The 26,481-nt window shown below is 46.1% G+C and overlaps 1 protein-coding gene across 8 annotated transcripts in view; it reads right to left on the bottom strand.

Annotated features, from left to right (window-relative positions):
* The window catches only part of RAD52 (RAD52 homolog, DNA repair protein), a 51,444-nt gene that overhangs the window by 12,859 nt on the left and 12,104 nt on the right, over positions 1-26,481 (bottom strand). For 2 of the 8 annotated variants that reach the window (XR_012636238.1, XM_074939062.1), the window contains exons 2-12: positions 25,749-26,201; positions 22,788-22,876; positions 19,154-19,255; positions 18,585-18,678; positions 8,563-8,630; positions 8,180-8,298; positions 7,999-8,074; positions 5,150-5,346; positions 4,111-4,244; positions 2,975-3,052; positions 2,060-2,299 (exon numbers count right to left, since the gene is read on the bottom strand). Coding sequence is in view for 7 of the 8 variants with exons in the window: in XM_074939062.1 (XP_074795163.1) it covers positions 2,060-2,299; positions 2,975-3,052; positions 4,111-4,244; positions 5,150-5,346; positions 7,999-8,074; positions 8,180-8,298; positions 8,563-8,630; positions 18,585-18,678; positions 19,154-19,255; positions 22,788-22,876; positions 25,749-25,893 (1,342 nt within the window). In the remaining variant the exon portion in view is untranslated. Of the gene's footprint in view, positions 1-915; positions 1,552-2,059; positions 2,300-2,974; positions 3,053-4,110; positions 4,245-5,149; positions 5,347-7,998; positions 8,075-8,179; positions 8,299-8,562; positions 8,631-18,584; positions 18,679-19,153; positions 19,256-22,787; positions 22,877-25,748; positions 26,202-26,481 lie in introns of those variants that run through there. The other 6 variants (XM_074939055.1, XM_074939044.1, XM_074939050.1 and 3 more) reach the window with 6 other exon arrangements.

Raw genomic sequence — 26,481 nt, 5'->3', positions numbered from 1 at the left:
AAGAAAACCATGAGCATGGGTAGATGTTGAAAGGAGAAATGTGTAATGGGAGCAGCTGCAGGGCAGAGGAGCACAGAACACTCACTAAATCAGTCCAAATTAGTCACATATGCATTTTTCTACCTCATGTCATTTATGGTGTGCTGAACCTCCCCTCCCACTGGCTCATTCTAGCATTGTTCCTGTACTTGCATTGTTGCTGGACAAGTTACTGTTTCACATGTGGCACCAATGTTACTATGAGACTGATGGAATGAAATGGACAGAAGAGCTGCTTCTTGCTTGGAACTTTTAACTTCATCCCATTTAGGCTAGTGATATTCCTTTCCCATCCTTCAACTGGAATTGAAGCATCTGATCATTTTTACACTGTCACTTTAGGAGAGTAATCTTCCCTTTGAACTAAGCTAGACTGATTTTTGGTTTTAACCTGTACTTCCTCCTTACTCATTAGGTTGCTCTTTTTCATTTACCTCTTATTGGTCAAGTGCTAAGGCCCAGAATTAACCACAGCTGCACTTCCAGTGAGAATGAAGGTACAAGAGGGTAATAACCACCTTGCTCTACAGCTGGCTGTTGTCCCTGCTGTCCCCCTCTTAGAGGTGTAAACTCATGCCACTGACATTACTGCTGTCTAAATACAGTAGCTACTTTAGATTCTCTGATCAGTGTAGATCTTAAAATTTTAAAATGGGATTTGACACTTTGTGGTTAGTGATTGGGTTTTCAGTTTCTCACTTGTAAGGTTATGGTACAGACTTGCTTTCTTTTTCCTCAAGAAGACAGGAGTAAGTTTTAACTGAGTTGCATTAAACCGTGAGATGTTACTGTAACAGGAATATGTCCCCTGCCCAGATGACTGGTTTATCTTCCAAACAAACATACTACTGTCCCCTTGCAGTTACAAATGAGATTATTCAACTAATGCTCTGATTTTGCACGTTTATTCACATTTTCTGTAAGAAAAAGTTTAATATAAAAACACAAGTACCTAAAAAGAACTAGTCAACCTTAGTCCTTTATAACACATCCAGCCACATACTCTGTGTACAAGTCTCTGTTCAAATAATTCTTTCCAGGATCTGATCTTACTCAACGCTATCCACATTAAAGGAAACTACTCCCTCTATGATGAAATGCAAAGTAGTAGGGCATCCTTCAGTTATCAGTAGAGAGTAGAGTTACATCTCATGTCATTCCAAAGGAGTTAAAATAAGCCTTGGCACTGGGCAAGCTCCCAAAGTGCGTGACTCACAAAGAAATGATGCATCAAACTTTCTAACCACAAGAGGGGACATGAAGAGGGGCTAAAGTAAGTAAAGAGTTACGACAGAAGATGGTCTATGATCAGCATTGCATGAAAGCCATGGATCTAATGAACTAGATATTCCTTTGTGTTTAAATAGGTTCTTGAGATGTGCTTCTGAAAAGACGGTTGTGGTCAAATTATCATGAGGAAACTAACATAATTCAGGTGCTGTCCTGTCTGTCAGGAGGGTTCCAGTTTCCTTTTCTTCATGCCTTGGCTCCTCCTGTATGGGCTGCACTCTGCTGAATAAGACAACATGTCCTTCGTAGGTAAATTATTGTGCTTTTCTCTGCCTCCAAAACTTACCCATGTTTTTGTCAGTGCTTTTTCTCTCTCACTTAGATCTCCCCAGAAAATGGACTTGGCCATCCTACATGCCTTTCTGTCTTCCATTCTAGCCCTCAAGGAGCTTAAGTCTTATGTTCAGGTTCTGGTAAAAACAAACAAATCTCTCCCTCCCTTATCCGCCCTCCTAAAAACTATAAGAGTGAAAAAGGAAGGGCTAGCTGGGGTTTGAAAGTGTAAAGCAGTCTATGTGGAAGGACAGCCACACAACTGAGTTCCATGCCAGGACAGTTACTTAGTCATTTTGCTGGAATGTGCTCAAAATGTTCACCAACTTCATTAGGTGCCCTGCTCAGTTTCACATGCTGCTACTCAGCACAATGCATGATCACCTCTACTTTCTTCTGTAGCTTCCTCCTGCCTACACTTCACTGTAGCCACTTACACTCCTTTTACAGTACATACCTGGTGCACCTTGGTTGGAAGAGGGGCTGTAAGGCCTGTGCCTAGGGGACACCTGCCATGGTGCAGCTCTCATTTCTGGTTTCTTATGGTTCATTGTTTGAGGGGTCTTGCTGCGAGTCGTCATGTGATAGTGTCCAAGAGGTGTTGCAGGAGCCTGGGCTGCTACAACTGCTTTTTGGTGGCTCTCCGTATCAGTGAGAGCAGTGGTTTCCAGGGGGATGTCCCAAAGCTCAGGGTCATCTGGAACAATGCAAAGACAAACACAACAAAGAGGGAAGAGAACAGTGTGGCAGCTCAGCTCTAGTACTAGCCCCCCTTTTCCTCACTTGATGACCCCAGAGGGGTTAAACTAGAAAGGAGCTTGCTGTTAGTTTCCTTTTGCCTATTGATTAACTCAAAATCAAAATGAAAAATCACACTGCCCAAGAGAAGCAGACACTTCAAGGGTTCTGTCTTGCAGCTACAGGCAGTAAGATGGAAGGAGGTGCAGCTGGGCTTTCTCTGTACTTTATACTTTCAGGTGTAAGGTTAAAGAATACAGGTGCAGCCCTAACAGACACTTCTTACTGAAAAGAATCTGATCTCACATGTATATGCACCAAGACTGGAATGTGTGTGAACCCTAATGGCTACAAGAAAAGGTTCCTAGAGGCAGGTTCCCTCTAGTGATCCTCTCATTGTAGGGGCTGATAAACCCCTCCTAGTGATGAAAGTGTGTGGCCATGAATCAGTTCACACCTCTGCCTATATCTTTCCCTCCCTCCCTCCAAACTGCAACTACTTCCCCCTCTAAGGGTTCTTGTTGCCACTTCCTATTGCTGAAGTAAAGATGGTGCCCACGCCACTTTCCCAATCCCTTCATTAACTCCTGCGAACTAACAATTTGCCAGCATTTAGCTGCCATTCTTTGCTGACCTGCAAAGAACTCCTCTTCTGCAGTTGGTTCCTGTTGTGCTGGAGTGCTGTGTTTCACCAGTGAGGGATGAGATGCTGCTGGGCACAGGTAACAAAGGGGAGGTATCAGTGCTAGAAATGCAAAAGGACACCACCTAATTCCCTGGGGGTGAGGGGAGGGGGGAAGAGAGTCAGGTAAGATCAGGTTTCAGAGTAGCAGCTGTGTTAGTCTGTAGCCGCAAAAAGAAAAGGAGGACTTGTGGCACCTTAGAGACTAACAAATTTATTAGAGCATAAGCTTTCGTGAGCTCACTTCATTGGAATGCAGCTGATGAAGTGAACTGTAGCTCACAAAAGCTTATGCTCAAATAAATGTGTTAGTCTTTAAGGTGCCATAAGTACTCCTGTTCTTTTTAGGTAAGATCAGAAAGGCCACCACCACCTGATACCAGATACTAGCTGTCCTATAGCCACTCCTTACCTCCATACCCACATTTCCAGCAAAGGGTAAGGTAGGAGATGGTGTTTGGTAAGGCTTACTAAGGACATGGGAAACATCCTGAAATTTCTTGCACCACGAGCAGAGGTTTGGTTAGCTCAGTCTTTCCTACAGCAGCACTGCCTAATGTTTTCTAAGAGGCTATAGGGGCAAGTTTGGTCATGTCCAGTTTGAGCCCACATCCCTGCCCTATAGGGAACAAGTATTAAAAACTTCAGCTTTCCTTTTTTATAGCTTTCTTCACTCAGACAAGAGCTGGTAAAATTAGGCAGCCAATGAGGGGTTAACCCTGTCAATCATGCTCATGCCCTGCACATAGCCTAACTCACTGGTGGGGGGGGGGGGGGTGTTAGGTCTACACTAGCACCTTTATTGGGCAGGTGATGAAAAAAACCACACCCCTGCCAGATATAAGTTACACCAACAGAAGTGCCTGGGTGGACAGTGCTCTGTTGGCCGGAGAGCATCATAGCTACTTTTGCTTGTTGGGGGTGGTTTAATTATGCCCAGGGAATCTCTCTCTCCCATTGGCATAGAGCAGGTTCATAGGAGACCTTACAGCGGTGGGGCTGCAGTAGTACACCTGTGCTGCTGTAATGTCTGTAGTGTAGACGTGCCTAGTTTGTTGGACTTGCAGATTCACAGTGGTGTCTCTTACTCTGTTTGCTGACTGGATTGGCTACTGTCAGCTGTTTTTTCTCCATTTGCTCCCGGAACTGCTGCTGAAGCTGCTTCTGCCGTAACTTCCGCTGGTAAGTGGCATCACTCCCACAGACTAAGGTGATGCTACGTCTGTCCCAAGAAATAAACACACAGTTGGATGGCGCTCCAGCTGCAGTTACACATTAGGAAGAGGGAGGCTTATAGCAATAGCATGCCAGGGAAAATACACTCGTAGTTAGCACTTCTATCACACCTTCCAACAAAGGGGCCCCCCCCATCCCACCACGCTTTACAAGCATTAACTATTTACAACTTCAGAGGTGCTTGTGAGGCTTAAGTATTACCATTGCTTAGCTGGATAAACTAAGGCACAGCTAGGCCCTGTCCAAGTTCATACAGGAGGTCTCTGGCTAGAACCCAGCTCTCCTGCCTGAATCATTTACACAAAACTATCCCATACTCCAGAGACTGATTTGAAGTTGGTATGAGACAGTATTTATCACACCTTGTAGAAGACTCTCTGCAATTTGAGGAGCTCAGTCCAATGAAAATATTGCATAGGTAGATGATTATTAGACACCTTGTCTGGTTATGTGCAGCCAGAAGTAGAAATCTAACACCCTTGGAACCTCTGGGTTCTCCTCCTGCCTGCTGCTGGACTCGTACTCTCTGGCATAGAGAGACCGTACTATGCACTTTGTAATGCAGCACTCCCTTAGGACTGAATGCCCCCTAAAAGCCGACTGACAGTCACTGGAGAAATGTATGGTATAATAGCTATGGATCAAATATAGAGTTGGTATTGTCTAAATTAAGGAGAGAACCGGCCGCAAGATCACTGACTCAGGGAGCTCCACTGAACATGACTCATTTATGCTCCTGCAGCTACAGGGATATGGAATTTTGGGAGTGATTGGGGGAGTTTGTACATTTTAAGTCCCAAGAGTGACCAGAACATGGGTTGGATGCTCATTTATAGTACAATATAAATAAAAATAATTAAACTAAAAAAATATTCTCCGGTTACCACTCACCTGGAGCTATTTTGCTGCTCCTGCTCAGCTGTGCTTAAGGAAGCCGCCTCCTGGCCAGGTTTGCATGGGGACATGCTCTCACAATGCTGGGGTTGCCATGCACTCTGCTTCTGCAGACAGCTACTGTATCTAGCCTTCTCTATTGCAGGCTCAAAGTCTTGCCTTTTTGCTTTGGCCAAATCCAACTCAGGAGGCAGCTAGTATAAGAATGAATCATAATCCATTGACCAATTCCCCATCCCCCATCAACTCAAAAGTTACAGAGACTCAAACATCTTATAACAACATTTCATGGTTTCAGAGTAGCAGCCGTGTTAGTCTCTAAGGTGCCACAACTACTCCTTTTCTTTTTGCGGATACAGACTAACAAATTTATTTGAGCATAAGCTTTCGTGAGCTACAGCTCACTTCATCGGCTGCATTCAATGAAGTGAGCCGTAGCTCACGAAAGCTTATGCTCAAATAAATTTGTTAGTCTTTAAGGTGCCACAAGTATTCCTTTTCTTATTTCATGGTTTGTCTCTCCCTCTCTAGCTGCTCTTAAACTAGGTTCTGGGGAGGTTTTGTCCTTTGCCAAGCACTGTTTGGGTTCTGTATTCTGAAGGGAGTTAATGGGGCTGTTTGCAGAGCACCATCACTAGCAGTGTCAGCACAGTGTTTGTTAGCTAGCACTGCCTCTATACAAACACAACAGAATTTTAAAATATAAAAGTAGTCGAATCTGGACAACCCCCACGGGATGGAGGCAGGCAAGGTAGTAAACACTGTTACAATAATGTCAACTTCGTAAATGTGTGTACAGGCATGTATTAGATCTGGCCAGAGAATTGTCTTCACCCTCCAACCCAGGAGTAGAAACATACATCCCACCCTTTAACTGACCACACATTTGGGGAGGGAGGCTAGACAGAGCAACAGAGGGAGACACTGTACCACACAGCCTGGACTTCTAAGTGCAGAAATCTAAGAGAAGATGGCAATGTGCTACTGACACTAGCTTTGAGCAATTACCATACTTATCTCTGAACCACTAGTAACCATGGCAAATAGCCTTCTTTAACAGAAAAGCCGCAAAGCGACTTACTCTAATGAAAACCGTTCCAGCAACAAACAGATTTCACATGTGAATCTCATTCTAATAAGTAATATTCATTACAGAAAGTGTAACTGATCCACCTATGGTGATGGATACCCTAGAAATTCTTACATAATAATAGTAGTGAAGAAATAACAGATGGGTGGGGATGCTGAGAAGGCATTAAGGGTTACAGTGGATGTGCCATTAAAAAGGGAAATGCCATATTCCATGTAAAAAAGTAAGGTATTATTCTTCAGTGTTTAGCCTTGGTTAAGTTAAAAAGCTTAAGTCTAGCTTTGGGTACCACCCAAGAGACAAACCAGAGAGTACCCTGAAGACAGCAACAAACTATAAGAGGTCTGGAAAATATCAGCCTGAGAAAAGATTGATTGAGATCTGGGCATGACCAGAATCTGGGAGAAAGATGAAAGACAGTAGTTAAAGGGGAGTTCATGTAAGGAGTGCAAGGGCCTCCTCTCATAATGAAGCACAAAGTTTAGTAGAACTCTAGCCTCAAATACTTTGCTTAAGGACTGGAGGTCAAATTTGTAGGGCCATGGCCCATTGGTTTCAACCAATCACTTCCCCCTCTAACTCTTCCATCATGTATTTTTGGTTTTAAACATTACAATGATGTTACTCTAGCTGGCCTATCAAAACCAGCCAACCTTAAGACAATCAAAAGACAGCAGAGATCCCTCCTGCCCACACAAATTTAGGAGTTTGCAGTTTCCATATTAACTCCACAAGAAGCTGCAATACTGTGTTTCAGCCACCATGTAGTACTGAGTGAGATTATAAAACAGCAACTCCAAGCCCACCCACCTGATTCCAATATGGCACCCTCCAAAAGGTACCAATGACGACTACTCCTGGATCCTTCCCTAAGGTAAGCATGCCCAGGGCTCTACTTCTGTATATAAGACTCTCTGGTAAACTGGAACTAAAGTCCGTGGCAAACCCTTCTCATTAGGCTGGAAATTCTATGGTAGCTTCAAGTATATCAAAAACTGGAGTGGTTTTATTATAGTAAATATAAAAATGAATAATATAATCAGTCCCGTAGACCAGTGCAGTGTAACATTGTTTATTTTTCTTAGTTTCAGTTCTCTGTATGCTGAAGATTTCTGCACTGGTATTTTGCAAGCTGTGGGGGAGAGCTGAAGCTTTCGACAGCTATGTAAGCTTTGTTTAGACTAGAGTTCCCACTGTTGCCTACAAATGTGAAGGTGCACTGAGGGCAGTAGTTGCGGGATACCATACGAAAAATTTCTAGTGTAAAAGAAGCTCTGCTGTACATAGCACAGTACAGTGGTTTGAGTAACTTGGTTTGATATGGGACTGGAAATAGTTTAAATACTACTGTAGACAGGGATGAACTATTATCAACAAGGGTGTAGCTGGACCCACTACTGGTAATGATACAGAATGGTCTGGTGCTCAGGTACCATTGTGATGGGAATAGTATGACAACCTGACTAGAACAGAGTAAACAAGACTGGAGAGAGAGAAACAGCAATGGGCTTAAGCTTCAGAATGGCATTATTTTGATGAACTACTGGGAAAATCTTTTACAAAGAACAGTTCAGACAACCTAACTAGCAGCCAGCGGAGGCTGTGGAATCATTGTCACTGAACACATTCACACACACGGCTAGCAAGTATGGTTTAAATATTATGGTTTCCATCCCTCTCGATACAGGGGGATGGAACCAATGACCTACTAAGGGTTCCTGGCAAACTAAATTACTCAAAGCCCCCCATATCGCACCTGACGAGGAAGTTTATTCACTGATCGCAGGTAGTCTTTGTCCAGAATGCAGTTCCCAAGAGCATTTCCAAAGCACCTGAGGGACAAGAGAGCTTGCCATGACTGAGAATTTAACGTTTTATTCTCACACCACTTGTGGAAATGTGCAAGTAGAAGGGCAACATACTGGTTCTCCACTTACTTGAGTGCCCTCTTCAGTCCATCCGTCACTGCTTCTTTCCTTGCCTTTTCTAGGGACAATGCCTTAGACTTCAGGCCCTCACTCACTCCGTAACCCACATCTTCATGGTACGACCCATCCTGTGGGGTGAGTTAAAAAAAATGCAGGGACTTTTGCCTTCACGCACCCGATTATAAGACTACATCTCATGTGGATTGTGTGAATTGAGTGTATTTATTCCGTAGTAAGATCAGCTTTCCAGGGGCCCACAGAACTGTTTGGTTGGACACAGTAACATGGTGTGTTGCAGTCCGCTCCACACACACAGTAGTAGTGTCATTCATGGTTCTTAAGCAACGAGCAGTTCACCAACAGATGGAGCAAACAAAAATATATCCATTTACCTTGAGTTGGACTTTTACAAATGCACAAACTCCCACATAGAATTTGCCATTGTTGAGATCAACAAAATCTGGGAAGAGCAGGAAGGAGATGGAGTTATAATGGAGACCCAAACAGTATATCACAGGGTGAAATTTCTGTCTCATGTTCATCTTCCTAGGAAGCTTAAAAACTAAGCCCTGGTCTACACATAAAATTTAGATCAACCTACCTACCGTGCCCTGTGCACCACAGTTACACCCCCTGCGTACACATGGCTATGTCGACAGAAGAATTCTTCAAAAACCCCTTCAAATGATGTAGGATGCCTCTGTGCGACGACCCTACAGAGGCATAGTTGCAGTGCCGCCCCTGTGCTGCTACAGTGCCCACAGTATGGGTATGCCCTGCATGTGAACCACCTAGAACTTCTTTGCAAAAGTACCTGGTGTGAGGTTGTGGGGAAAAGTTTTAAAACCCTTCTCAGGCAACTAGAAAAATCAATACCACTGGAGAAATACCAAGTTTCTCTATTCTGATTGGCTGGTCACTCCACAGCATCTCTCTTTAAGAAAAGGGGCTCCAGATCCATGTTTTTGAAGCTTCATTTTGGTGTGCCCGTCTTTCATACTGAGTATGGATTTACAAATTAAACTTTTTCCCCCAGAAAAAAAGGACAGTTTTAACAGACTGACCTTAATAAAAGCATGTCCTGATTTGATAATCTGAGTGCACTATTACAGGAGTTACACAAACAAATCATTTGTTAAATGTATAACTGGTGACTTGTATATGCAATGGCTTATCTTGTAGGTATGAATTAAGCATGCAGTTGTGCATGTAAGTTTCAATCAAGCCTAAAGAGACTAGTAGCACAGTAATGATAACAGTCCCAGCTGAACTAATCCATCTCCTGTATTAGGATAAACTTCCAGTGTCTTTGAGTCTTTCAGATCAGCCGCCTTGCCTGACCCACCATTTATATTACAATCCACAACAGGTTAAACCAGGAGTTCTGACTCTCTATCCTCTATTGTGTGTTTTCAGTGTGACAGCAGGCAAGTGACTTAAGCTTTTGTGCCTCAACCTCTCCATCTGTAAAATGGGACTAGAGACATTAACTATCAGTAACTGTAGTTTGAGAAGAATGACTGTACACACCCAGATTCTTAAGCTATACATGAGCTTGGAAGTTTCTGGGTAGCAGTTTCTGTTGGAGATGAGCAAATGCTCACTCACTGACTGCTTGAGCCCAAGTGTATGAAAGGGACTGTGTCTCTAATCACCACTTGGTTCCTTCCTACCAGAAGGAACCTGATCACCTCTAGAAAAGGATGGGCCAGACTACTCTGGGCAACAAGATACTCTGAGCACAATCCTTAAATATCCAATAGCAGGGAGGTTGAGTGATTGTTCACACCGATGCCACTCTTGGTGCATGTGTGTCCCACGCACATGAGATTAAATTATTTCAGCCAGCAGTGTCATTGGGGCTGCACGCATACCTGATGCCTGTGACCCCTCTGCCCACCCAAAGGCATAAATGGGAAAAACAGGCCCTACAGTCTCTATTCCATCTTACTGGCTGTGACTGCAAGATGGGACATTTGGCAGTGTCCACTTCACCTGCATACTGTTTGATTCACCTTAGATTATTACAATTTAGTTTTCCACTGAATGCATCCGATGAAGTGAGCTGTAGCTCACGAAAGCTTATGGTCAAATAAATTTGTTAGTTTCTAAGGTGCCACAAGTCCTCCTTTTCTTTTTGCGAATACAGACTAACACGGCTGCTACTCTGAAATTTAGTTTAGTGTTAGTTATGTTCATTAGTTGCTATAAATTGGTTCACGGCTCTTGATTTGCAAGATACCTATTTTCATATCTCAATACATTCAGCTCACAGGAAATTCCTCAAGTTCCTGTTAGGAACATCCCGCTACTGACCCCGAGCCCTTGATTGCTCCCCCGTCCAGCCTGCTCCTTTTGGCACCCTCCTCCCCTGCCTGCAGCCTAGCGGGGAGGAGTGGTCAACCTGCTTCCCCTTTCCCCTCCTCTCTCTGGTTTTTCCCCCTCCCCCCTTGCTCATTATGGCGGGGAACAAGGCGGGTAGGGCCCCTCCAGCAGACCCCCCCGCCCCTCCCCCGCCTGCCGCCCTGTCGGCCTCCCTGAGCCTCTACCTCCGCCACCGCAGCCGAACCACCTGCTACTGCCCCCGCTGGGGCACTGGCAGCGGTGGACACTGGGGTGACCTTCGCTGCTGCCACATCCGTCGCTCCTTCCGACTCTGGGGAAGCCCCACCAGCTGGCGGGAAGGGCCAGGGTAAAAAGAAGGGTAAGGGCCCCGCTAAAAAGACCATTAAAAAGTCACGTGCTTGAGTCTTTCTATGGCACAGAGGGTTTTCACCAAATTGTCTATCAGTTGTGCACTTAACCTAAGGAGACAAGAAATCCTGGTATAGCCTTATCTCAATGATTGGCTAAATTAAGAAATACCTGACAACAGGCAATCAGCTCCGTTTAAGCAATCCAAAAGTTCTTAGCCTTGCTAGGTCTCAAAGTCAAGAGAGAGAAATCTATTCTGACACAAAGCATAGAGTTCACAGGAGCAGTTAGGCTCTCAGTGATCTGGAGTCTATCGTCCTCAGGACAGATTCCAAAAGTTAACAAATCTTTGTCAATCAGTGTCAAATTCATCCAACACCAGCAGTGAGGACACGTCTCAGGCTTCTAGGTCACATGATCTCACTTATGTCACATGACATGACAAACTCCATCTTCACTCCATGTAAGAGTGATTGAAATGAATACATCTACCCAACAGACATTGCATGGACATGATGATTACTCTCCCACGAAGTCCTCTCTTTGTTAAAATGGAGGAAAGATCATCTTCAGGTATGCAACGGAGTAACCTTCTCCATACATCTATCTACAAAGATTCCAGTGAAAGATGCTTTTGTTCTTGAATGGGGGCTCATCTGGATCACATGCAAATTCAGGGACTATGATCCCTCAGGAAGCCTGCTTCCACATAACATCCTAGAGCCCACAGCGATCTGCCTGGCATGCAAGGATTTCCTGCCTCTTTTTCAGGAATCAATCATTCAAGTGCTGACATTATAGCAAAGCAATGCACTGTATCAGGCAAGGGAGAGCAAGACCATCTCCACTCTGTCAAGGAAGCCATACGTTTATGAGAGTGGTGCATTATACACCAGGTCACACCAGTAGCTCTGCACCTTTCTGGCTTTCAAAACACACTGGCAGACCAGCTCAGCAGGAACTCTTTCAACAATAATGAGTGGCCTCTCTCAGACTCAGTCCTACAGAGCATCTTTTGCAAACTGGGATTCCCAAAAGTAGACCTGTTTGCAACAAACCACCATACCAAGTATTGCACATTCTGCTTGAAGGGATTGAGGCCAGGCTCTCTGATGTACCTTCCTTCCTCATCCCTTAGACACTGGGGTTGATGTATGTGTTTCCATGACACCAAGTGTCCTGAGCAAATGAAGGCAGCACCCTGGGTGCATGATCATGATGGCTTTAGCACGGGCCAGGCAGTGCAGGGACAGGATAGGCTGGGCTCTTGTGGTCTGGGGGAGTCACCCCCTGCTCTCCCAGGTCTCCTCCACTGCCCTCCTCTTTCTCCCTATTCCCCCCTCTCAAGCAGTACTAAGAAGGCCCCTGTCTCCTGCAGCTACCCCCACTCCCTTTCTCCACCCTTGGGACTGAAAATCCTGATTCCCCAAATGAGCATGGCGGACATTGTTCATTCAGATAATCAGGATTTTCAGTTAACTGAAATTCGGATAAACAGACTTTACCTATACAAGGCATGACCGAAACAGAAGGAAAATAAACTGCAGTGCATCTCAGAACATGTCCCTGATTGCACTAGCAGTCTGTGTGCCATTCAGCCAACATGCTGTCTTTGGCATGGCTGCCACACATTGCCAATCCCTGCCAGCTATGAAAAGAATTAACATGATTTCACTGGAGAGTAAACACCCGAGGAGCCCTTTGGCCTGGGAAGATTTGGACATTGCTTTGGCTGTCCGCCCCTGACAACGTAATTGAATACCACTGACCTAGAGAATACTAAGTAATAGTCAACATGGACTTGTCATGAACAAATCATTCTAAACCAATGTAATTTTCCTTCTTTGAAAGGGTAACCACCATAGTGGATAGGTAGAAAGCAGTAAATAGGATATATCTGGACTTTAGTAAGACTTTTGACACAGTCACACATGACATTCTTCTAACAAAACTGGGGAAATATGGTCTAGAGAACGTGAGTGCAGAACCAGGTGAAAAAACATATTAAAAGAATAGTTATCAAGGGTTTGCTGTCAAAACGGGAGGATTCATCAAGAGGGATCCTGAATAGGTCTTATGTCAGGTACTATTCAATATTATAATTAATTACTTGGATGATAGAGTAGAGAATATATTTATAAAATTTGCAAATGACACCAAGCTGGGAGGGTCTGATGGGGCATCTGCCCCACATTGGCAGAAATGGGGTTAAAAGCAGCCCTAGGGAGGCAGCTGATCACAGAAAGGCTTATGGGAGCAGCTAATCAGGGCCAGGCTGGCCCATATAAGAAGGGCAGCAGAACAGAGCAGTTTCAGTCACTCCCTGTAGCTTGAGAAGGGTGGAGGACTGGCTGCCTTGCAGGCGGAGGGCAGCAAGCACCCTGGGCAGAGCAGTGCTGCAGGCAGAGACCCAGGAAACTAAAGACAGCTCCTGGCAGGCTGCAGGATCTGCAGACTGAGGTCCTGACACAAGGGCAAGGAGAGTGCTGGAGCCACTGAAGGAAGGGGCTAGACAGCGGACTGCAATTAGACCATGAACTGCAGTTTGCCACAGAAAGAAGCGGCTAGACCATGGACCCCAATTTGCCACCGGCTGGACAGTAGACTGCAGGTACCCCCGGAACGGGGGGGAACAGAGTGTGGCACAACCAGAGGGCAATGTCATTGAAGAGGACACCACAGTCCTGGGAGCGATGTGGGTCCAGGAACAGAGGTGACAGCAGGCGAGACACCACCAGAAGAGGGCACAGCGCTAATTCCCTGGACAGCCAGCAGGAGGCGCCGCAGTGGTGAGTCGCACCCCATCACAGAGGGGTTGCGAGCACATTGAAGGACAGGATCAGAATTCAAAAAGACCTTGACAAATTGGAGAATTGGTCTGAAATCAACAAGAGGAAATTCAATAAAGATAAGTGCAGAGCTCTGCACTTAGAAAGGAAAAAAAGCAAATGCACAACTACAAATTGGGGACTAAGTGGTTAGGCAGTAGTATTGCAGAAAAGGATCTGGGGGCTATAATGGATCACAAATTGAATCTGAGTCAAACATGATGCTGTTGTGGAAAAAGGCAAATGTTATTGTAGGATGTATTAACAGAAATGTTGTAGGTAAAATACAAGAGGTAATTGTTCCGCTCTACCTGACATTGGTGAGGCCACAGCTGGAGTACTGTGGCCACACTTTTGGGCTTCACGCTTTCAAAAAAAGTTGCGGACAGATTGGAGAGAGTCCAGAGGAGAGCAACAAACCCGATAAAAGGTTTAGAGCAGTGGTTTTCAAACTTTTTTTCTGGAGACCCAGTTGAAGAAAATTGTTGATGCCCACAACCTAACGGAGCTGGGGGATGAGGGGTTTGGGAGGGGCTCATGGCTGGGGCATAGGGTGGGGCCAGGAATGAAGGATTTAGGGTGTGTGAGGGGGCTCTGGGAAGGTGGTTGGGGTGTGAGAGGGTGTCAGGGCTCTGGGCTGGGAATGAGGGGTTTGGGGTACAGGAGAGGACTCCAGGTTCGGGGGTGGCTCAGGGCTGGGACAGGGGGTGCAGGCTCTGGGCTGGGGGTGCAGGTTTGGGGGGGGCTCAGCGTTAGGGCAGGGGATTGGGGTGTGGGGTTGGGGCACGGGCTTACCTCTGGCAGCTCCCAGTCAGCGGCGCAGCCGGGGTGCAGAGGCAGGCGGGAAGCGGTGGCCAGACCTGCGCTGCTTCCCACAGCTTCCACTGGCCAGGAACGGCGAACTGCGGCCACTGGGAGCTGTGGGCGGCCGTACAAATGTAAACAAACAGTCTGGCGGCCCACCACTGAGGTAGGGACTAGCCTGTCTTAGCTGGGCAGCACTTTTGATGGCAATTCTAGCAGCCCGGTCGGCAGTGCTGACTACAGCCACCACAACCCAGTGTTTGAAAACCACTGGTTTAGAGAACAGGTTGAAAAGACAAGATGAAAGGAGCGGGCTTGTTTAGCCAAGAGAAGAGAAGACTGAGTGGAGACAGTCTTCAAATACATAAGTGTGTTACAAGGAGGATGGTGATCAATTGTTGTTCACAGTCACCAAGGGTAGGACAAGAAATAATTAGCTTAGCTGGCAGCAAGGGAGATTTAGGTTAGATATTAGGAAAAACTTTCTAACTATAAGGATAGTTTACCCAGGGCGGTTGTGGAATCCCTGTGATTAGAAGATTTTAAGAACAGGCAAAAGCCTGTCAGGGATGGTCTAGGTATATTTGATCTTGCCTCAGAGTGGGGAGATGGACTAGAAGACTTCTTGACATCCCTTCCAACCCTGCATTTCTACCATTTTTATGACTATCTCAACATCACCATTCTATCCAGGGCCACACTGTAGTGTCCAGTCCTGTAGTGACTCATGCATGTTTTTCACCCAGTTGGGAAGCTCCCTTGTTCCTGAGACCTTAATATAGTACTAGCAACGTACACGATTCCCCTTTTGAGTCCTCAGCAACCTGCTCCCTTTACCACATGTCAATGAGTAGTGCGTTTCTTGTGGCCATTACATCAGATAGGAGAGATTCAGGGCCCCCTGCGTATAGTGTACCAGTTACTCTTAGATCTCATCCGAAGTCCCCTCGGAGTTCCACATAAACCAGTCCATTCATTTCTTGCTTTTCCTTCCTAAACGTCACTCTATCCTGAGTGAGGAGAATATTCACACACTCAGTGTAAAGAGCATTGTCATTCTACCTAGGCAGAACAAGATCATTCAGGAACACAGCCAGGGTATTTTTGGCATTTTCTGACAGGGTTAAGTGGCAATATTTATTCATACAGACATTATCTGAATGGATTTCCGAGTACTTAAGAACCTGTTATGAGTAAGGGTAGGAAAGATCCACTCAGTCATATTAGAGCTCATTCCACTTGGACTTTGTTGCCTGTTTGAGGAAGGCTCCCACATCTGAAACATGTAATGCAGCTAGATGGAGCTCGATCCACATATTAGTCACTATTCCCTAGTACAGGCTGGCAGGTCGGATGCCAGTCTTTGTAGGACTATCCTGGAGTGACTACTCATGTAGGACTCCTAATACCCGCCTCCAAGGAAACAGAAACATTCTTGTTAGTCACTGAGTGGAATCCATGCAGACAATTGACAAACAACACATGGTTCCTTGAGCTACAGTAACAGCGGTTTTTCAAGATGTGTTGTCCATACAGATTACACAACCCACACTGCCTCCCTGCTACTTCATTCTCACACCTATAGGATTCTGTACTGAAGAAGAAACTGAAGGGCAGTTGGGCTCACTCCACCCTTTTTGCCCTTTGGTGGGAGCAATGAGGGCCCCTAAAATGTAAACATGGCCTCAATGGACACCACTGGCACAAAATAATCCAATCTCATGTGCCAAGGGTGGAATCTATGTGGCCAGCACGTCTCGAAAAACCACAGTTACTGTAGGTTTCAGAGTAACAGCCGTGTTAGTCTGTATTCGTAAAAAGAAAAAAGAAAAGGAGTACTTGTGGCACCTTAGAGACTAACCAGTTTATTTGAGCATGAGCTTTCGTGAGCTACAGCTCACTTCATCGGATGCATAGCATATCGTGGAAACTGCACGATATGCTATGCATCCGATGAAGTGAGCTGTAGCTCACGAAAGCTCATGCTCAAATAAACTGGTTAGTCTCTAAGGTGCCACAAGTACTCCTTTTCTTTTTTCTAGTTACTGTAGGGACGGTTGAGTAACTATTCTTTCCCTTGAGATCTGTTATGGTTCAGTATCAACAAGTGACACTGTGTATCAAAGTATGGAGTGACATGAAAGGATCCCACTCTATTTCAATGTCATGAGAAACATCTAGTGCCAGCAGGATGCCAGTCCCTTAAATGTTGAAGATCCTCTAGACCAACACTTTTCTAACAATGTGCTTCTCAGATCTTTGCAACACCAAGTCAAAACTCTCTGGCTTTCTTATCAGAATTCATTACTGAGGAAGCGAGCACCAACCTTCCAATCACCAGGCTGAAATGTTGGTGCAGGTTAGGAGCTTCTCACTGTAATCCCTGCACCATACTTAGACTTTCAAAGTGAATGTGCTGATCTTTCAGTACTGCACTCTGTTGTATGAACCTCAAGTGTCTTCCCCAACAGATGAACTTTGAGGTGGCCCTCCTTCTTCTTTCTAGTGTGAGGGGTGAAAATGATGCAGACCAAGCATCAATATGGATTTTGTCCTTTATTAAGGCATTTAAAAGCAATGCTCATGGTCACCATTGTCACACCGCACAATGCAGAGAGACTACAACTAGTCTTTTTACTGGCAACAGCCACAACATGAATGGTAAATGAAGAGAGACCACTAGGCCTGAACCATGTAAAATTGACCAGACCTTAAGAACACAGGGGTCAGGGCCAATGGAGTCTGATCCCAAACAAACCTGCAATAGTTCCTCCTAACAATTAAGAGTGCAAACTTAACTGAAAGCTAAGGCTACCCTAACAAGCTCAAAGGAGAATAGACTGAAGAAAGCACTGGGGATACCACAGTGTTTCAACTTGCTGCTCCTGCAGTGTTCTGAAAGAACTCAGGGCAGTTAGGATGGGTCTTCTTTCTGCCATCTGCTCAATGCACAGCATCAAGGAGTGTGTGCATGGCTCAAATAGGCACTATTAGCCAAAACTTTCTCAGTTTGTGCACCTGGGTACAGGTACCCCAAATATGGGGACACACATGAGCAACTACCCAAAGAGCGTCTCAGGACCTGGATGCTGGTCACAAGGAGGTATTTTGCAGGAAGTTCCATAGGTGAAGTGGGGGATGCATAAGTTGAGATGTTTGTTGCAGGTAGCAGTTGTGTGTGGTCATGACAGTTGGCTCAGGGCCTAAGTTCCCCCTAAGCTGCACAGCCGCCTATTAAGCGCCGCGCAAGTGCTCAGGGCTGCGGCAGGGAGAGATGCCTCTCCCCCAGCCCCAGAGCTGCTGCAGCGGGGAGAGGTGCCTCTCCCCTCCAGCCCAGGTGCTGCTGCGGGGAGAGAGAGTGAGCTGGGGGGAGTCCTCTCTCCGTGCTGTAGCCCCAGGGCAGTCCAGAACCCATACCCACAGCAGGAGCCCTCATCCCCCGCCGCCCCAAGCCCCTCATCCTTGGCCCACCCCAGAGCCTGCACTCCCAGTTCTCATGCCCCCGCACTCCAACCTTCTGCCCCAGCCCCGAGCCGCCGCCCCCCTCCACTCCGAACCCCTTGGCCTCACCCCCGCCACATGGATTTTGTTGTGTGTCACACATCACCTCCATACTGGTGCACATAACAAAATTAATTCTGCACACACGTAGGAAAAATTAGAGGGAACACTGCTCAGAGCTGCTAGCATTAAGCAGGTGGAAGAGTCCAGATGGAATGCTTTGGCTCAGTCATCCCCACTTAGCTGAATAAACTCATTTTCAGTAACTCAGAAGTGCCATTACACAAAGTTGAGCTACTGAACATAAACAGAGTTTTCTTTACATGCAGGACAGATACTGAAACACAGGTGTTTCACCATTATTCCATTTTGCTTTCTCCTAACTGTCAAGGAGCCTGTAGGCTCCAAAATTTCATCTGCATCTTTTACAGGGACTGTCATTTTAAAGGCATGTTTCCTGCTGTTTCATCTGAACAGGTTACAGGAAAGATGGTTTCTCAAATAGGGACCACATTCTGCCACTTTACAGACCCTCAGTATGAAGCAACAGGAACATAAATTCTCAAAGCCTGGAAAAAGATACTCACCAACATTCTGCTGAGTGACCGAATGAGCCCAGCCATTGTAGCCAAACATCTCATTGGCCAGACTGATGACCCTGTGACCCTCAATATAACAAACCTGAAAAGAGGAAGAGTGAATTTTAAAAGATCCTTTACAGTCATAGCTGTACCGCACTAAGAAACACTGTTCATTTCAAGAAACATTTGACTGCCTGTGTGCAAACAATGAAAAAAGAACTTTTCCCTGCCAAGCCCAATCTCCAGAAGAAGATGGCACAACTGAGAGAGGTAGATTTAGCAAACACAAGAGAAAGGGGAAAAAAACCCCAAATAATTTACTCACAATACATAGCATTTATATAGCGATTTACATGTTCAAAGTACTGACCAATTAATTATTACCGCCCAACATCCTATGAAGTAGGTAAATATTATTTCCATTTAAAAGATGAAGAAACTGAAGGAGGAAGTTAAGTGACTTGCCAAAGGTGTCAAGAAATCAGTGGCTGAGCTAGGGACAGTTTCTTATAGTGAAGAATTCTCTGTCTTCCACTGCCCACCCACAAAGTTTCTGCATACACACTTGTTTGTACCTTCTGTCCTCCACCAGCCTGCCGGCTGCTGATGTACTCCGGACCCAGCCTCTGACGCAGGGCATTCTGGATGGCCAGGTATTCGGCTGCCGTATACCGGTACTTTAATAGAAGCATAGCAGAGTCAGACAGCTTTAGTTTCTTCACTCTATTAGCTCCCCTGCACCTGTCTCATCCCATTTTTCTTTATTGCAGTCTTCCAGGAAAAGATGAGTATTCAACTCTCATGCTTCAGGATGTAAAGGATAGTCAAAGGGCTCAGGAAGGAATTTACCTTGCTCCATGGGGTAGGTGTATTATGCTGGTGATATTGCTTGCTCTTACAAGGAACTAGAATAGATGGATCAATGATCTGTGTTAAATTCTATACAACTGTTTTCCAATTCTCCCAAGCAGCAAACATCCCAATTACCAAGTGATAGAACTCAGCCAAGCACACCAGTCTGAAAGAATACCGTTGCTCCCATCCCTATGAAATCCTACAGCAGTTGTAACATGTGCAAAGTCCAGTCCAGGCTGCAGGGGCATGAAGCATAGCGGGAATCTCTATCAGCACCACTCATATTAGTCAGAAGATCAACTAGGTGTCACTACTTATTGCACTGGAAGAAATGTTAGTTATCATCTATACACACTCTGCAAAAGATACAGATAGCATTAAGTATGTGTTCAGGAATGTGGAGTGAGTGTTCCTGTTCTGCACGGATATAGGTGTGTGTGAGGAGAATTCCAGCTCCAGTCTGAAGAGTAGTGTAGATGTCTCTCTCTACTCAACAGCACCACACTTCCACCTAACTAAGGAATGGAGCTGGTCTTCTCCAAAGGGAATCTTGACTAATCCTCAGTCTTGCTGCTCTATTCACCTGCAAAACAGAACTCAGAGTGGAATTTTAAGGGACCCTCAGAGCTGTGCTAATCCCCATCCTGCCAGGCAATATAATTCAAGCAAACAGCATGAAATTTAAACAAAAAAATTCTAATATACAATCATGAGGTTTTAACATTTAGATTTCAATATATTGTTCCATTTAACTTTTTTTTTAGGAATAACTGTCCATTTCTTTTTCTGGCAGTTACACAGAAATATACAACGTCAGGCAAAAGGGAAAGAGAGCATTGTGTACATATATATACAGACATCATATTCATTAGCTAACTGAAGAAATAATGACATGCATAGGAGAATTCACCATGCAAGGCCAAAGACAAACTCTGTCTATTGGTTTCTTCCAATGGCTGAATGAAAACAGCTACCTTCTCTCCACCAATAGAGGAGAATGCATGTTTTTATAAGCAAGCCTGGGGCATGTCATCCACTATTAAGATAAATTCAGTCTATGATGGGGTGTACCTACCCTGCATTGGTTCAGAAAGGGTTAACCACACGCTGTGGGCTGAGGAAGCCACATCTCCATGCCCCTGCTGGGCATGCTTCAGGTGAACCAGAGTATAAAAGGGAGTAGTATAAAAGGGACCAGTTGCAATGGATGGGCCTGGGTTCCCCTACCCCAGCTGCCCCGCTGGGACGAACTGCACTGCTGACTGTAGCCATTGGGCCATACTGCCCTGAGCTACAGGCCTGCTAGATAGACCCAGGCTATTAGGCCAAACTGCCCTGAACAATAGGACAGCCTTGTGGACTCTGGCCACTGGGCCGCACTGAAGGGCGGGCTGCATTGACTCTGACCACTGGGCCATGCTGCACACAGTGCGTGTGACTAAGATGGGGCCCAGTGACGACCCTGAGACCTTTGTGACATTCAAACAGGTCGCCAGCCCCAGTGGCCACCAGTACAGTGGGCTACCCTCCTGGCACTGTACTTAACTGGCCCAGCCCAAACCGCCTACCAGAACTTACACCCCCATCAGGCACTTCGATACAACAAAGTGAAGGCAGCCACCCTGGACCAGGCTGGTGTCAGTCCTGAGATGTACCGCCAACGACTCTACTGCAAATAGTACATGCTCAGGGCCAGGCCGCAGCCCAGCAACTCTGGGACTACCGCTGGTGGTGGCTGGAATCAGAGAAATGGACCAGAATCCAAGTGGTGGAGATGGTGGCACTGGAGCACCCGCCGGGGGAAGGAATGGGTGCAATGGCACTGCCCGGCAACCCTTGCTGAAGTTGTCTTCTTATTGGAAGACTTCATGACCGCTGAGGGTCAGAGCAGCAAGCCTGTAGAGCATGGAGCCCAGGAAACTGGGGTCATCCAGCCAAGTGGGGACCACAAAAGGCCAATGTAAGAACCTCTGCTGCCAACCCAGGCCACCAGCAACCATGACAAACCCTGACACAAGGTGACTGAGTGACCTTCCCGGGACAGACGAGCCTGAGGAGTCGCCGTATTATCACCATCCTGGGTCAGAAGGTACGAAACAACCACCGACCACTCCTTAAGAGGATGGCGAGAGCCATCCAAAAAGAACTGCAAACTAAGCTGTCCCTAAGGGTAGTAAAGGAATCTCAGAGAGAGTGGCGGAACTCGATAGTACTGGTCCCAAAGCTTGTTGGTGCCATCAGATTTTGTATCGATTTCAGGAAAGTTAATGCTATTTCCTGGACCGACACCTACCCAATGCTTCAGGTAGATGAGCTCCTCGAGTGGCTGGGTAGTGCTTAGTTCATCTTAACATCACATCTAACTAAGGGGTACTGGCGAATACCCCTGACACTGGCCTCCTGTGAGAAGACTGCCTTCCCTACCCTGTTTGGCTTGTACCAATTTATCATGATGCCGTTTGGGCAGCATGGAGCCGCAGCCACCTTTCAGTGACCAATGAACCAAATATTACAGCCACACAACCAAGATCCGGAAGCCAGTTGGGTTAAGGCTCCAGCAGACCCCCAGCTGACCACCGCTGCCGACAGAGGAAAGACAACAGAGGCCACAAGACTACCAGACTTGGAAGGAAGCGTAGGAAGCAACCCAGGGATCAGGACTAAGGTACTGGGTGACCAAGACTGATTGTGGAAGCACTGTTTCCTAGTCCTCGGTTGGGACCCAGTGGAGCAGGGTGGGCCTGGGTCCCCCTATGCTGGCTGCCCTACCAGTGGGGCAGCTGATGCCCAGAGGGGCGAACCGTGCAGCAGAAGGCCTGCCCCACTGACCTTAGCTATTGGGCCATGTTGCTCTGAGCTACAGGGCTGCTAGAAAGACTTGGGCCATGAGGTTGAGCAGCCCTGAACAAAAGGACAGCCTTGTGGACTCTGGCCATTGGGCTACATTATCCTAGGGGCCAGAGCAGCTGTGGCGACATGGGAGGCCAAGCCACTTGGGCTGCTAAAATCTCTGCTTTGATCTCCCCACAACCCAGTGCCCCATAATGGGGTATACCTACTCCACGACACAGTCCAATTCATCAGAGAAAGAAAAACATTCGTCCTGTCCTTTAAAAAAATAATTCAAGGCCCTTTCTCCAAGTAATTCAGATAAAAGCTATTACTGTTGGAGAGACAGCTCTGCCACCAGCAGGGGAAAATGTAATGAGGATGAAGATTATCATGGTGAGGACGACAGGTATGATTTTAACATACAACTAGCGTCCTGCATTAAAAACAATTAAGTGATTTGTGAGATTTCCTGAAGTGCAAGAGGAAGACTTCCAGCTCTGTTCTAGATGAAGAGAGACTGACCTGCCCAAAGCACACAGCAGAGCTGCCATTGTTGGAATCAGTCTTGCTGGTGTGGCTTCCATTGTTTGTCCCCTGACTTTCAGACATTCCTAAAGACAAAGGAAAGAAAACAAATCAAAAACACTGAATCATCGTCATCGGCAAAAACAAAACCCAAAAAACACCTGAATAGAAAGCAACAGATACAATAGTCTCACTGAAGACTTTTAGGATTGTAGTCTAGAAGAGACTTAGTATGTAGTCCATCCCACTATAAGCATGTAGTAAAAAATCCCTTCATACAGGATGCATGAGATATTATATCAATATTTTACTTTGAATTCTAATGAGCAACCGCAGTTACAACAGAAATTCATTTTGTGATTAATTCATTTTTTGCTTCCCAAAAGCAAATCTAACAGATCCCTGCAACATAACCACTTTTCTTAAACATAATCTACGGTGCTATAACTTTGTTAACTTCTGGTAGAGATGGGCCTTTGCTACTTTTTCCCCCATCCATACCCTCAACCTGTTTTATCTCCCCCATTCATTGTTCCCCTCAGGGCTTTTTCCACGTGGAAGTTAGGGTGTGAACTTAAAACAATATTTATTCTGCACTAACTCTCCATGTGGACACTGCAATTCTCCACTAAGAACCCCTTTGTCTGGTTTATCTTAGGGCCTGTCTACACTACAAAATTAAGTTGACTTTATCTAATTCAACTGTGAGCCTCCGAATTAATTAAGTTGATTGTGCATGGCCACACCATGCTCATTGTCTCAATGGAGTGCATCCTCACTAGCAGTGCCTGCATCGATGCACAAAGCAGTGCATCGTGGTTAGCTATCCCAAAGTGCAACTTGCTGCAGTGTGTTTTGGGAAGTTTGTGCAATGCCTCATGGGACCAAAACATTGTCGCAGGAGAGAATGGGAACATTGCATCAGCATCCCATGATGCACTGGGCTCCCTCCCTCATATCAATGGCAAACAACCCAGTGCATTTCGTGCCTTAAAATTGCCATGCATATGCCATAACCCCAGAACCATGGAGCCTGCTCGGTGTGAGCAACTCAAACACCTCGCGCCTTCTCCTGCAGAATTTCCAGAGCTGAAGTAGGGTCCGCCGTGCAGAACATAGCGATGTCCTGCTATCAGCCCTGCTGCAAGCCATTGAAAGAAACAATTCACAGTTGCTGCTGGCAGTCACAGACCAGCTGCACTCTGTTGAGCGCCATTTCTGGTCCCATGAAACAAGCACTGACTGGTGGGACTGCATTGTTTTGCAGGTATGGGATGACGAATAGAGGCTGCAGAACTTTCGAATGCAGAAGGCCACCTTCCAGGAACTCTGTGCAGAGCTTTCCCCTGACCTGCAGTTCAGCAACACAAAAATGAGAGCTGCTCTGACAGTGGAGAAGTGAGTGGCGATTGCTATTTGGACGCATGCAACGCCAGACAGTTACCGGTTAGTGGGGAATCAGTTTGGAGTAGGTAAATTAACCGTGGAAGCTACTGTGCTCCAAGCATACAGGGCCATTAATCGACTTCTGCTATGAAGGGTAGTGAGTCTGGGAAATGTGCAGGACATAGTGGATGGTTTTGCTGCAATGGGGTTCCTTAATTGCGATGGGGCGATAGATGGCATACATATCACCATCTTGGCACTAGACCACCTTGCCAAGGAGTACATAAACCAAAAGGGATACTTTTCAAAGGTGTTGCAAGCGCTGGTGGATCACAAGTGGTGTTTCACCAACGTCAGCATAGGATGGTCGGGGAAGGTTCATGACGAGTGTATCTTTAGGAACTTGGGTCTGTTCAAAAAGCTGCAATCTGGGATTTTCTTTCCAGACCACAAAACATACATTGAAGATGTTGAGAAGCCTATAGTTATCCTGGGGAGCCCAGCCTAGCCCTTGCTCCCATGGCTTATGAAGCCATGCACTGGCCATCTGGACAGTAGTAAGGAACGGTTGAACTATAGGCTCAGCAAATGCAGAATGGTGGTTGAATGTGCCTTTGGTCATTTAAAAGGGCGCTGGAGAAGTTTACTAACAAAGTTGGACCTTAGTGAAGACAACATCCCCATGGTTATAGCTGTCTGCTGTGCGCTCCATAATATCTATGGGGAAAAAAGAGGGGGGAAATTTTCCGCAGGGATGGGCACTTGAGACAGATGGCATGGCAGCCATTTTTGAGCAGCCAGACACCAAGGCAATAAGAAGAGCACAGCAAGGGGTGCTGCGAGGCTTTGAAAAGCTGTTTCAATAATGAGTCACAGTAATGTGAGCTGCTCATCTACATTGTGCTTTCCCAAACCTTCACCTGGCTTGTATCACTGTCCCTGTAAAGCCAACCCCCTGCCCACGCCCACTGCTTCTACTCAATAAAGAACATTTATTTCTCGAATCCATTTACTTTATTTAACAAACATAAGTAAAGAGGGAGAACAGAAAAAAAAGGTAACCTTGGGGAAAAGGGGTTGTAAAGTTGGAATGGGAGAAACATTTTCAGCTGTGTAATACAACACCACATTCCAGACCATCAAAGGTCTGTGAATGGGCACCTTCTGTGAGATCAGTCTCTTGAGGGTAACAGAGGTGGAAAGGAAGTAGATGCTGCAATACCCGGTCCTTATGCTGCTATGCTGTGTACTGCAATGATGCCAGCAGAATTCAGAAGTTGCGTGGGAAAGTGCCCTACCATGGTGGAAGAAATAAGACTGCCCTGCCCAGAAATCTTCTGCAAAGGATCACAGAGTACCTCCATGAAAGTTTCCTAAAGATATCCACGGAGGATTCCTGGGCTATCCCAGTCCACATAAACAGTCTTTTCTAGGGGCCACTCTTTGCATAGCTGGAGCGGCCTCTTGTAAGCAGAGAACATCACCACCTCGCTTTTTCTTCACAGTAAACATGCAATAGCATCAGATGTGTGTGCCTGCTAAAGTTTAACTGGACTTTGATTGTATACTCACCAGAGGTGCCTTCCCTGGCATCATGGTCAGCCACAGTGATGTCCTGCAACCCACAGGGCTTTAAGGTTAAAAATATTTCCTGGCTCTCGGGGAGAATGGATCCATCGCTCGCCTGTCTCCCATTTTCCTCCTCCTCCTCCACCATATAATCCTCCTTGTTGTCCCTAGACTCTTACACCTGTGAGGTGTCCACGTTGCTTGTGGGGGTGCTGAGAGAATCACATGCAGCTCATTGAAGAACTGGCATGTGTGGGGCTCAGCACCAGAACAACTGTTCGCCTCCCTTGCCTTCTGGTACGCTTGGTGAAGTTATTTTATTTTCACACAGCACTGCTGCGTGTCCTCCCCCATTCCACGAACGATCTTTGCACAGATGTTAGCTTTTCTTCTGATGGATCGGAGCTCTGCTTGCACAGACTCTTCTCCCCACACAGCAATGAGATCCACCACCTCCTGTGCAGACCAAGCAGAAGCACGTTTGGGGCGTGTAGTCTCTATGATCAGCTGTGCTGAAGCTGGCATGCTCCCAATGCTGATCAAACAGGAAATGGAAAATCAAAAATTCCCAGGGTTTTAGCAGGGGAAGGGCTGTTTCCTGTGTACCTGGCTGCAGTGCAGCAGAATTGGAAATGATCTCCAGAGTGGTCACAGATGAGCTTTGTGGAACACCACCTGGAGGCCAATTAAGTTGAATTACACGACACTGTGTCTGAACTATCTCACAGCTGACCCA

This window comes from Natator depressus, chromosome 1 (assembly GCF_965152275.1).
Source record: "Natator depressus isolate rNatDep1 chromosome 1, rNatDep2.hap1, whole genome shotgun sequence".
NCBI classification, from domain to species: domain Eukaryota; kingdom Metazoa; phylum Chordata; order Testudines; family Cheloniidae; genus Natator; species Natator depressus.
This window is presented reverse-complemented; position numbering and strand designations above follow the sequence as displayed.